This window comes from Eublepharis macularius, chromosome 16 (genome assembly GCF_028583425.1).
Source record: "Eublepharis macularius isolate TG4126 chromosome 16, MPM_Emac_v1.0, whole genome shotgun sequence".
In the NCBI taxonomy this organism is placed as follows: Eukaryota; Metazoa; Chordata; class Lepidosauria; order Squamata; family Eublepharidae; genus Eublepharis; species Eublepharis macularius.
Genome location: NC_072805.1, coordinates 2722139 through 2735648, shown reverse-complemented (window position 1 = coordinate 2735648; position 13510 = coordinate 2722139). Strand labels below are relative to the sequence as shown.

General features: G+C 45.4%; 1 protein-coding gene across 1 annotated transcript in view; it reads left to right on the top strand.

The window, feature by feature from the left end:
• Positions 1 to 10475, top strand: part of TTLL12 (tubulin tyrosine ligase like 12) — a 34627-nt gene extending 24152 nt beyond the window's left edge. The window contains exons 7-14 of the mRNA XM_055000353.1: positions 1717 to 1833; positions 1934 to 2128; positions 4807 to 4918; positions 6637 to 6788; positions 6883 to 6964; positions 7937 to 8005; positions 8855 to 8993; positions 9727 to 10475. Coding sequence (XP_054856328.1) covers positions 1717 to 1833; positions 1934 to 2128; positions 4807 to 4918; positions 6637 to 6788; positions 6883 to 6964; positions 7937 to 8005; positions 8855 to 8993; positions 9727 to 9878 — 1018 coding nt within the window. The 3' untranslated portion in view covers positions 9879 to 10475. The remainder of the gene's footprint in view (positions 1 to 1716; positions 1834 to 1933; positions 2129 to 4806; positions 4919 to 6636; positions 6789 to 6882; positions 6965 to 7936; positions 8006 to 8854; positions 8994 to 9726) is intronic.
• Positions 10476 to 13510: the final 3035 nt, after the last annotated feature.

The window sequence follows — 13510 nt, the reverse complement described above, 5'->3', positions numbered from 1 at the left end:
TCTCTCCAGCTTTGTTCCCCTGCACCCCAAGCACGTACAGGACTGCTCACCACAGGTTGGAAATTTTAGGGAAATTTATCTGGCAACTTGTGCCCTAGACCCTCTGTTTCTCCACTTTAAGATTTGTCCTTATACTCCAGACCACGATGGATGTAGGGGAAGGAAACCTGGGAAGTCTCACTTGGCATTCAGAACTGCCTTCTGTGGAATCAGACTCTTGGCCCCTCAAGGCCCGTGGCTCTCCAGGACCCCAGGCAGAGGCCTGTCCGTACCGCTTGGCCCTTTTATCTGGAGGCGCTGGGGACTGAGCCTGGGGCTTTCTGCCTGCCAAGCAGAGGCTCTTCCGCCGAGCCACGGCCCCTGGAGGGAGCGATGCCGGGGCGCAGCCGCCCACCTTCTCGTGGTGTCTCTGCTGGGCAGCCCCCTCCCTGCCTCGTCTCTCGGTGAGCAGAAGACATAAGTGGGTGCAGAAACTAACCACATGACTACATAACTCTGATGTCAAGAAAAGAAAATGCAACTTCACAGTTCTAACTTCTTCATTTATCTGACCGTGTGCTCTGATCTGACCCTCTCAAAAAAGGACGGAGGTTCTTGATGCAATCTGTGAAGCCCCTTCCCTGCCTCCTCAGAGGAAATGACCAGCCAGACCTTAACAGGATTCCTGCTATCTTCCTTGAATTAGAGAGGTGAAATTTCCAGAAACGTTGATGCCATGGGGGAAAAAACCCTTTTGGAAAAATGAAATGTGTGCAGTATTTTCCTGTCAAACCTAAATTACCTCAGTTGATGCATAGCGTACAACTTAGCATGTAAAATTTTGGGGGCATATTTATGAAATTTAAAGTATAAATATCTCAAAGAAAAATTGCAAATTTATCCACTACTTGAGAAAGACTCGCAAACCGCTGCAACCATGTTACCGTAGAACGTGTCTTTAATTTTTGCTATCTAAAAGGTAGGAAAAAGTAAACATTGAAGGTAGAAAACAAATTCTGTAGTAAACAAAAGAAAGCTATCTATCAAAAGAAATAATTTCGATTGAGACTCTCTTAAGGAGTTGCCAGCATGTTTTGATATTAGGCTGATCTTTATAACATTGGAAATACTGAACTCTAATAGTGCATGATCATTAAACATCTTATAGCATATTAATTATTGCCAGAATTATTAGCCCAAAATTCTTTAAAATGTTGTATATGTCTACGGTGGTGGTGGTGGAGAGTGCCCTCAGGTCATAGCTGACTTATGGTGACCCCCCCCCCCGGCCGGGTTTTTCACAGCAAGAGGCTAACAGAGGTGGTTTGCCACTGCCTGCCTCTGCAACCCTGGTCTTCCTGGGAGGTCTCCCATCCAGTCACTAACCAAGGCCCACCCTGCTTAGCTTCTGAGATCTGACGAGATCAGGCTCACCTGGGCTACCCAGGTCAGAGTATATGGCTACGGTGTAAGAGTGTTTTTTCAGCACCCCCCTGGAAAAGGAATCTGTCCTTTTCCACTGAAAATTGAGGAAGTCCTCAGACTTCCATTAGGGATGTGTAAAATGCTTTATAAGATAAAGTTTTTCTGTCTAATAGACAAAAAATACTTTGTGGAAAGTGTTTTGGCGTTTTAATGTCCTCCTCCACACTTCCTAACATCAAAGAAACATTTCTCGGGCGTCTTGCTGACAGAAGGGTCTCTCACTCACTGCGTCTTTTTTTTCCCTCTTCCCAGAGTTTATACAGACGTTCAGCAGGTCCTTCAAAATCTGACTCATCCCCGGTTTGAATTTACTGACTCGGATCAAGATGCAGATCTCCTCTACAGCTTTTCTCACTTCAAAGATTACAGGTTACAGCCATTTCCCTGCAAGTAACAACTTTTCTTACCTGTCCAATATGCACATACTTGGCCTTTGAGCGCTCTGTGTTTACTCATCTTTCTTTTCTAGGAAACTAAGTGAAGAAAGGCCTCATGTGATGTTGAATCAGTTTCCATGTGAGAACCTTCTGACTGTGAAGGATTGTCTGGCTTGCGTCTCGAGGCGTGTGGGAGGCTCAGAGGGGCCAAAATGGCTGCCTCGCACTTTCAACCTGCTTACAGAATTGCCACAGTTCATCAGTTATTTTCAGCAACGTGAAAGGAGGTGAGCAAGTTGGTGTAGGTCAGTGCAAATAATCATTCAAGTCCACATATGAGATATGCTTTTTCTGTTGAAATAAAATGTGCTAAGGTACTGGAGCTCTGCTCCCTCATTTGGGATTGACAGTTACAGCATCACAGAAGAAAAGCTCACGTATATATGCCCTGGCCAGTGAGCTCTCTGGAGCAGCACAGCAGGGGGCAGGAAGGGCGGCCACTAGAAAGCAGTGTGGCCCCTTTCCCCACATGTGCTCAAAATCATTCCTGCTTGCCCAGCCTAATGATGGAATGAGGCGGCGACTTGGAGGGGCAAGTGTGCCCAGCACCCTCTGCACCCATCTGGCTGGCAGTGGCGGGGGGAGGCTTGGAGGAGAAATCCCATTATGTACACTTTCTGCCGTAAGCCTGCCGTGCTGCTGCCAGCCAGCTAATAGTAGGGAGGCTGCGCTGGAAGCAGGAAACCTGCCCAGCACGCTTGGCGCTCCACACCCAGGGCTTCCATCTCTTGGCTTGTGATGACTGGAGGAAGGAGGCTTGGAGCAGAAGACACATCCTGTGTGCTTTCCACCCTGCGTCACTGTGAGAGACTATATTTGTGGCCTCTCTAACGTGAAACTGCAGGATTAAATGCCACAGGATTTTTGTGTGTGCCTGGAGAATTCTGAAGCCGTTTTGCGCATACCAGGCGTTCCCCTCCCCCCTTGAGCTTCTTTCCCACCATTTTGATGAGAGGAGTGGGGCGGAACTCCCCAACTCATAGTTCTCTCTCTAACATCATAGAGAGGTCCAGTGTCTCATTTCTCTGAGAAAGAGTATTGACAACAACCATGCCCTTATATACTGCTGTTCTTGACAACACCACTCAAAGTGGAGAACAGTGTTGTAATCCCCACAATTCAGCCAGGGAGCTGGGGCTGAGAGGAGTGGCTTACCCAAGGCTACCTGCTGAACTCATGGCAGTAGTGCGATTTGAACCAGCAGAGTGCTCATTCACAACCCAACCACTATGCTACTATTGGGTTAATACTGCTTTTTTGAAATTTCATGTCTTGCTCAAGCACAAGGGAAGAGGGAGAAATTTCTACTGACCATTCTGTGTCTTTAATTTGTCTTGGACAAGTACGCAATGCCTCCAGATGCCCTGTCTGCCACCAGTTTTCTCTGAAAGCCTGCCATAATAAGGGCTTCTCAAATGAAAGCAGCTTTGTGGAGAAAAGTCCTCTCTGGCTCCTTTTCAGTCTGGTTTTAGGCCAGGCTGTGGGACCGAGGTGACTCTAGTTGATGACCTCCAGCTGAATGTAGACAAAGGCCATGCTTTATTGTTGTATCAAGGGATGTGCTTTTGAGTAGTTTGTTGTTCCTTATGGGACGGACTCAAAGGATTGCTATTGGAGACCAGCTGTCCTCAGAGTGGGAATTATCTAGTGTGGTTCCACAAGGCACAATCTTGTCTCCTATGTTACAGACATAGGGTTGGAAGGGACATCTAGGGTCATCTAGTCCAACCCCCTGCACAATGCAGGAACTTCACAACTATCCCCCCCCCAACTGCCCCAATGACCCCTGCTCCATGTTGTTCAACCTCTATATAAAGCCTTTCGGAGAAACCATTCATAGCTATGGAACTGGATGTCATCAATATGCAGATGACACCCAACTCTGTATCTTGCTGTCCAAATCCCCCGATGATGCCATGGGGGTACTAAGTTGCTTCTTGACAGCTGTGGTCAAATAACTTAAAACAAACAAATCGAAACTGAACCCAGACAAGATGGAAGTAATACTGGTGGGAAAATCAGAGATCTTGAAGGATATTGTGCTTCTGACCTTTGAGGGGGTCCAGTTGACGCTCGCTGACTCAGTTAAAGGCCTAGAGGTTATACTGAACTCAGCACTGCTGCTAGAGAAGCAAGTAAATGTGCAGCAGCAAAAAGAGGCCTTCTCCCAACTTAGACTAGCCTGGAAGATGGCCCCCTATCTCAACATGACTGATCCGGCTGCCTGGATTCATGCCATGGTAACATCAGGACTAGACTACTGTAATTATAGGTCTCCCTTCAAAGACAAATCAGAGACTCCAGTTGGTGCAAAATGCTGCAGCTCATTTCCTTTCAGGAGCTAGACTGAGCGTACATATCGCTTGCATTCTGCAGTCACTCCCATCAGTTACTCGGCTGTAATCAAGGCCAGGACTCTCACACTCGGAGCCATGGCCTGGGCCCCTCCTCATAGGTGTGAAACCGCTTCTCTCCTTATGTTCCGCCGTGGCAGCTTTGCTCATCTGAACTGGGCCTTTTAGTGTTGTTGTGACCCGCCCTGAGCCTGGTTGCAGGGAGGGCGCGGGATAAACACCTGAGAAATGGAATGAATGAGAAGTTGGAAAGGCATTCCCACAAAGTTCTGTTCAGCTGGGAGCAGCACTCCTGCTGTGAGCTTTCTAGCTTTTCCCCAGTCTTCCTGATTTGTGGCTGCAGCCTTGAGGAACTGAGGGATGGTCACAGCCACCCTTCTTACTGAAAGGATGGGAAATGGGTGTGAGACACGCGCACTTTCCAGAGAGCTTCAGAGTTATCCACAGTATCCAAGCCAGGGATTGTTTGTCAGCTCATGTGAAGCATCCTAGGGAACGCTTTTATTTATACATAAATGAACAAATCTCTCCCCCTTCGGCTTTCATTTTAGAGGAGAAGACAACCATTGGATATGCAAGCCCTGGAACCTGGCCCGAAGCCTTGACACTCACGTCACCAAGAGCCTGCACAGTATCATCCGGCAGAGAGAGAGCGGCCCCAAGGTGAGGGGGGACCGGGCAGTGCAGGCGGGGCGGGGCGTTGGATTCGCCCCAAATGCTTAAGTATCTGTAGCCTCATGAACTCATTCTTAAACACACTCTAAACAGATCTCTCATGCATGCACTAAACAAACTGGCATAGCCAGTCAATATGATGGAAGGAAGAAACCGTTCTTCTCTTTCCGAGAGCAGCGTGTCTGGGTGTGCTGTGCGCCGCTAGGTCCCTTATCAGCACGCAGTCTGCAGAGAAAGGCATGCCTGTGGAAGTACATGAGGTCGCCTGGAGAAAAAGGGAAACCGTTGCCTTGCTCTCCGTCTGGAGTGAGGAGGCTCTTCAGCCGCTTCTCGGCACCCATGCTCCCCATCCTGCCCAGAGAAAACGGATGCCCTCCAGCAGTGGCCCTGCGCAAGACTGGTCTATTCAAAAGTTCACAATTAACGATTCACGAATCAGAATGCAGTTACAGAAGTATTTCTTGGCATTATTGATGATTTAGTGGTTGTTAGGTGATCCTGAAGCAGAATTTGTCAGTATTGACCATGACTCTTCCCACACACAAAGTAGGGTCACCCCTCCGGGTAGTTTGAAGTTCTGAAGTTGTTCCACCAGTTGTTGCTTCTTAAACAGACTGAAGTAGTGGCAGGAGTGCCTGTTCTTCGTTGGGAAGATCAAGGGCCATCATATACATAGCAGATGTAACAGCAGCAGCACATGTTAACAAGCTCAGGGGCACAAAGTCTCAAATTGTGGAGAAATGGAATTTGCTTCTCAAGAATAAACACATGTCAACACCATGTTGTCTGCAAAAACAGGGTCCCTCAGTGTTTAGGCAGGTGGTTCGATGGCAGAAGTTTTTTAGAATGCAGACCAACCAGGTCTCTGGCAGGATGATTAAACAAGAACTGCTAAGCCCTTGACAAAGTAACCCACTCTTAACCTTTTACATCTCCAGGGGCAAATGGCACTGACCCTAGTCCCACAAGAAACCGCAGGAGCTGGAAAAATTCCACCTTGGAAGGAAGGGGAAGAGGAAAAAAAGAGTTAAAAACCAAGGAGAATCGGCTAGCCATCATGAGCATGAAATCAAAATGGATTATAAATTTTAAATTTATAACCTATCCAAGCTGGCTTGTTTTGCACTCATTGTCAGTCCTGTGACTCCTTGGGTAGCTGTTGCCATTTAATACACTTCACAAAATGGAGCACTAATCCTGTTTTCTTGTGTTGTACTACTTCATGTTGCGGGGAATGGAAGAATATTCTTGCATGTAGATCAAAGATCAAAAGAGTTTATTGTCTATAGGCCGTCACGATTCACCAAACATTGACTAATAAACAATTAAGTCCCTTATCACAGTTTATAAAAGTTACTAAAATTAATTAAAACAATACAGTATGCCAAACTATCCCAGGGATCACGAAGCAGCCTCATTCAGTACCACCTTAGATCTTATCTTTTTGGCTGCGAGTGTGAACTGAGAGACTCTATAGGACACATGATAATCAGTGTCAGATAACAAAAACACAATCTTCTCGATGTACTGTTTATATAACATTTAGTATTGACCTTTATAATATCTTTTCTTGAATGGAGAAAATTCGTAGTGTCAGAGAAGAAACGAGCTGTAAATTTGTTCTAGTAGATGGCAACTTGTCATTTACTGTTGAACTTTAAAGATTTAATCAAATTATGCATGTTCTTGTCCTTGTTTTGTTTCAGGTGGTGTCAAAGTATATTGAGAATCCAGTATTGTTTCATATGGAAGATATTGGACTGGTTAAATTTGACATTCGTTACATTGTGCTACTGCGATCGGTTAAACCACTTAAGGTGTATGTTTATGATGTGTTTTGGCTACGATTCTCAAACCGGTAAGAACTAACTCTTTGTGTAAAGATACATTAATGCATTTTTGAATTCTGTCAAGAACTTGAACTAACTTACGTCTTTTTATATATATAAAAGAGCTTTTTCACTCGATGATTTGGATGACTATGAGAAGCATTTTACCGTCATGAACTATGCTCCAGGGGTACCATTAAAACAAGTGAGTAAATGATACAGAGAAAGAACAAACTTATCCCCCAATGGAAATTAAGAGCATGGATGTTAAAAGTGGGTAGTACTAGTTTGAATTAGATTGATTGTGACACACTCACGCCCACTGCCTGGTTTAACCAGGGCCGTGGTCTTGAAGGCACGGGCTGCGGCAGCTGGGCGGAAGATTACCAGGAATGTGTTTGGTCAGCAGGGTGTTTAGGAGGTGTTTGAGGTTTGGATGGGAGGCCTCCTTGAGGCTCCTGGAAGAAAGGAAGGGTAGAGATAAATTGCCACCAGATAAATTGCCACCAGAATCCAACTAAAAGTGTTGTGAGGCCTGACTCTGACAAAGCAGAGGCACAGCACCGGCTGAAAGGAGTTTCCCAGGAGGTCTTTGTACCATATGATATACAGGGGGAATAACCAGGGGGGAGCTCTTCAGAAGTGGAAACATTCTTGAAAGTACTATATGCTTTTATTGTTCCCAGGTCACACAGATGGTAAATGTCTTTTTGTTAGAAGTTGCACGTGGTATTAGCTGAACCTTACAGGGTAGAAGAGGAATAGATTACTGGCTGATGATCTAATGCAAGTGGGGGAAGGGGTTAGGAAGTGGTACCTTGCAGAGGTCTTTAGCTGTACAAAAGGTGGGTGCTGTAGGAGAGGTTCAAGACCTGCCCAGTCTCTCTGTGTCCTGGTGCTGAGTAATTTATTCTGCTCGTACTGCATATAACTTTGGCTTGGGAAGCACAATTCATATACTTTGGGTTTGTGCTTCTGGAGTTTTCTGGAATACCCAATACTCTTGTTTAAAGTCTAATTGTACATTTGAACAAAACCTCTAGCAATCTTTTAGGAAAAGAGAGAAGTGTAACAATCCAGATTGTTGGATTCTTGTAAGACTGAGTGAGATGAGAACTGTAAAATATTCCTGTGCTTAAAGGGATACATGAATAATCAGTTGGCTTGTTGTTTTTAGATTCACTGCAATGAATTTATTCCTCTCTTTGAGAAGCAATATCCTGAGTGTTCTTGGCAAACCATTGAAGTAAGTCAATATCCGTTAAGTGGTGTAATTGTTCATCTTTTGTCAAATTTCCGGGAGCAGTGATACTTTGTCAAAGAGAGGGGAAATGGACAGAGCCTTTGCCCCTTTCTTCTAAAACTACGCTTCCCAGCTAACAGGGTCTCCCTTCACTTGAGTGACCTCACGTAAGAGGTCTTGTGTAGAGAGACTCGGCGTTTACAGGAAAATAAGATTTCTGTTGACTTTAATTGTTACATTGAGATGTTCAGAATATTTAAGAGGTTTTATCTTTTATGCAAAGGTGGGGCAGCAGTAGACAATGGCTCAAGGGATCTCCATTCCTACTTGTGTCTGAAGAAGGGAGCGCTGACTCGCCAAAGGGTTACACTCTGAAAATCTTGTTGCGTTCTAAGGTGCCACTGAACAAAAATCCTCTTGTTCTACTGCAGATCATCACAGCTGCCCCCCTAAACTGTTTAACAGATGGGTCTCCACCTTTTGCTAAACGCAACAGAGGAGAGCAGTTAACCCAGTGGACGCTCCGATCTTAGACGATACCTGATCTTGATTTTAGCTTCACAACTGTAGAAATAAAACTTTCTGCTCCAAATATCACAAATTTATATCCAACAGCTGCTAACGGTGCTTGATTATGTCTGATCTGAGTTAAGGTAAAATAGACAAAAAAAAAGCTTCCTGCAGTCCATCAGATATTTAGCGCGCAACACATTTCTCTCAGTCTATTCCTGTCAGAAGGTGCCTCCGGACCATTCTCGACTCTCCATATATTCCAGCTTTTATAAGGATAAGCAGTGTCCAAGTTAATGTATGCGTCAGCATCAGTTTTAAATGTTACTTCTTTGTCATTAGGAGGAGATCTTTAAGGCCTTTCGTGAATTATTCCAAGCAGCTTGTGCAAAACCGGCCCCTCTTGGCATTTGCGATTATCCGTCCTCACGAGCTGCCTACGCCATTGACCTGATGCTGAAGTGGGATACCAGCCGTGATGGTAATTTCTTCTGTTGCCTTTTGAGAGCTCACCTGAACATTCCAATGAGGTTTTAATTACTTTTAAGGACCCATTGCTGTAGAAATACTTTAGGTGCATGCACAAGGATGTTAGGATACGAGCTGTTGTCAGAAAAGCTTCACACGCACAACTTTTTCATCTCTGGAAAAAAAGCTCTTACTTGGTTGAGAGAGGAGCACAAATGGAACTGGTGTCAGAACATTTCACCACAGCGTTTCCTGTGGAAGTGACCTGTCTCTTCAACATATTTAAAGAGGAGCATGGCCCTATAAAGGAGCTACTGTATGAAAAGTTCTTTTGCTGCCAATGCTTTGTGTCAATAGAAAGAGGAGTCTCTTGGCCATCATCAGGTAGTAGGACTGTGTGCACTCCTTGTCCCCTTTGTTTGCTGGGCTCACCACTACTGTGATCGTCCGAGCTCCACACTCGCAGATGGAGCGAGGTGGCCGAGAGGCCCGGGACTAAATCTGGCCTTGGTCGCCAACTCCCCAGAGGGCTTTTGTCAGACTACTGTTTCTTAGCTTTGCCGTCCTCCAGCGATAAGAGGACAAGAGTGTGACTTCCTTTAGTGGAATGTCATAAGGACTGGAGACATAGTATACGTGAAACACTGAACAGTCTTAAGCACTAGATAAACACTCAGTAATAATATTGTTGGGAGACGTGTTGTGCCATCTGTGTTAAAAAGAGGATTACATTATCTATCTTCCAGGGAAACCATTTATGCAGCCCCAGATTCTGGAAGTGAATTTCAACCCTGACTGCGATAGAGCTTGCAAATACCACCCCTCCTTCTTCAATGACGTCTTCAGCGCCCTTTTCCTGGATGACCCCCACAGTTGCCCCGTGACTTCCATTGTCTAGCTCCGCATGGCTTGACCCAGTGAACGCCTCCAGTGTCAGGTGAAGAGGCACCGAATGTATTCCGAAGCGGAGCTCTGCTTTTTTCTTTCCTGTCAGCTCACAGACAGATGTTATCATTGGCTTTTGTCTTCAAATGTGTAATTAATATTGTATACCAAAGATCATAGAAGTTCAAGAGCAAATCAGTTGCAGCTGCGCTTCTTGGCTGCTTCCACACACGTTGGATAATCCACTTTCAATACACTTTAGTGAACATTTGGAACTGCTTTTCCATGTGTGGAACAAAAAATCCACTTCCAAAGGATTGCGAAAGTGCATTGAAAGTGCATTATTCAACGTGTGTGTGGAAATGGCCCTTGATAGTATGTTTTACTTGCTTACTGGAATGATCCATATAATATATTTACCTATATATAGTCTTTTTGCCTGCTTTACCGATTTTTGCATCAGGTAATGGAGGGCATTCATTCCTCTTCCTCCTGTCTCTTTTTTTATACAAATGAATATGAAACATTTATTTTCAGGTAGCAGCTAGGTGATGTGACCAAACAGCTTTCAACTTCGAATTCTAATAAACAGCGTCACAGTAAAACATCAGCAGTTGTTCTTTGATTGTAAACCAGGGACTTGATGTAGTTCTAGCAGGATCTTGAGATGAAGATGGGCTTAGTATAAAATGAGATGTCACAATGATACTCTCACTCAGATGGTAAACTTGTAACGCCGGCATTACAGACATGCACCCCAGCTAACTCTGGTCCAGCTGTCCCGCCCTGCCCTTCCTGTCTCCTGCCTTCACAACACACACGTTTACTTGTTCCGCCTCTGTGTGTGTGTGTGTGTGCGCGCGCGCGCACGGGTGTGGGAGAGGGAGAGGGAGAGAGAGGAGCCTCTAAACATCCCAGCAAGAAGTGCCAGTTCTAGGAATCTGGGGCGGGAGAGATGCTGGTCGATCTTCCTCAGTCAGTGTCCACCTCTTTGAAAACTTACACATCCAGTTTTTTCAGCTGTATGCTTCAAAGCAAAGGTAAACCTGTGTCACCAAGTAGGGAATTGCCTCTACCACTCGTAAGGCCAAATTACAGGTTACGTTTTTCTGAGGTCCACCACGAGGACTTTTGCTGTGAGTTCCGTTCCGAGAACACAATTCCTAGGCAAAGACCTTGTTCAGACTGGGATTGTGACATGCAGGAAGAGCCGGCTTAACCCTTTCCCCCAGGGCCATTTTCCACACCTGAAGCAGCCCGATTGGGGAAGTTTTAGTGTACTAATAGCTGCAAATAAGTCTCTGTAAAGAAGCAAGTAGTTCCCTAAGGCCATTTTAGATTGGGAGATTGGTGTGGGGGAAAAGAATAAGCTGGCTGTCTGCACGCGCTCGTGGTGGTACCCTAGCAGAGCAGCGAACTGAGTTCCGGGCACAGAACCTGCAGCACTCGTCTGACTGAAAATCCTCGCGGCAGTCACCCCCCCTCCCCCCCCCCCGGGCAGGGCACAAGGGAAATGCAACACATGGCTGGGGCCTCCGTGGTTGGCTTATAGCGCTTCACCTTCTGAAGCCTGGGAGAGAAAATGTTTTAGGACAGAGCAGTTTCTCCTTTATTTCTCCTTTCACGGTGTTTCTGTTATATTCATGAAGTTTGGGGCAAGTTCTGTAAACTTCTTTTGTAGCAGATGTTCACCTTTTAAAATTTTTAGATGATAGTTTCAGGGTGTGGTCTTATGCAACTGAATTTCCTACCATTAAAGTTTTTGTTTCAATATGTACTTTCATGAATCACAACTCACTGCTTCAGATAGATACATGAACATAAAATTATCCTGGGAAATGTTATGGGGAAGGTTACGTTGGTGGAGAACCCGAGGTGTCAGTCCTTGGCAGGTAGATCCCCCAAGTTCTCCACAGCAAACACGCAGGTGTATTGATTGAAGTAACTTTATTAGAGATTCATCAAGTTCAAGGTGCTCAGACAGCTGAATTGGCAGAAGTGACATGGATGGGGTTGGTAGTGTTAGTTATAAGGAAAGTTCCCGCCATCAGGATAGGGACCGTTGAAGTTTGGGCGCGAAGGAGCCGGGGGCGGGGGGTGAGAAGGAGAAGCTAGGTTGAGGCTAGACAGAATAAAGAATGAAATCATCTCAGTTCCCAAGAAGGATACATTTTGAGCAGGCCGCAGCCAGGCTTCAAGGACACTTGCTGGAGGCAGCGGGGAAAGAGAAAGTAAATACTTGTGAGATAACCGACTGCCTTAACATCAATAAGAAACTTCTCGTGCCCTCAGAGGACTAGCACATAACACAGCATACATTCATGGCAGATATGCAGGCAGGCATATACGACACAAGGCTTGGTGTGAATTACACCATGAGTCTTTCTGAGGCCTGTTCCATGACAATGAGCACTGTCCAAGGCACAGGGCTACATTCTTCATACGTACTCAGGCAAACGGGGGCAAACAGTCGATGTATGCCTGACCACATGGAAGTAACCTGATAGTATGCAATGACTGTCTTGTAAAGTTGTTTGAGTTTGAACCACAGGTGTCCTAAATCTGCAACAAGATCTTCTCATTCAAACAACCTCTTGTTGCAGTTCCGTTCTGCCCCGCCCCCCATTGTGCTGCATCCCACAGCAATGTCTGAGAGCCCCTCCCCCCCCCCAGTTCCTGTCACTGAAAAAGCCAGAGGGGAGGAGAAGCAGCCAGCCATATGACTGCTTCCCTGAGCACCATTTGTTTAATATATTATTATTGCTATCGACTGCTTTGGGAGCCAAGCAGGGCAAAAATAAATAAAAATTTATATCCTTTATTATCCACAAAACAGCTCCATTTGGGCTCAGTTTTCCTTCAGGCCATATACCTCAAGCCTCTCACAAATGGTACCATTTATCATTTGTTTTGCTCTCTGGCCACTACCAGCAGTAGTGTACGATGCCAGCCACCCAATAAATTTATATTGAGTCATGTCCTAAACGAGACTGATTCAGTAGAGACCGGACTGAGTTTGCATAGCGGAGGATTCAAGTCCCAGCGTGGCCCTGGACAAGATTTATTGCAAGGCTGGGTTAGAGGTTAATAAGGGATTTGGCACTCTCAACAGCAACTTTCAAAACGCTTTCTGTTTAATCCGTCCGGGCTTTCTGCCTGCTGCGGTGCTATTCGATCTCTGCATATGGGCCCCCTCTTGCTTAGCCGGGTTGACTGGCACCCTTCTGCTGCCTCCAGTGGGGGCAGATCCATTTATTACATTGGAATCAAGCCCCCTCCCTTTGTGCTTTCTTGTTTAGACATGGAAATGTGTTGTTTGAAGTAGGCAGATAAATTGTGGGAGACTTGCGCATATTTTTCTTAACCTATATGCACATTTAAGATAGTTAAAAGTCTTTTGTTAGTTAGGAAAATCCCAGCAAGAGAACTGAGGGCGATTCACCGAAGCCTGTGATTTTAGAGGTTCACACATGCGCAGGCAGTGTTATGAAGACTACATTACCACCCCAAACAATGTTTTCCCAATAGAATTCATTAATAAATCCAAAGTTGATGGGCAAGTGACTGAAAGGGGGTTTATCTCCTTGCCCAGATCGAAGGCCTGGTTGTGCCACTCAAAGAACACACAAGCATATTGCTAAGAAG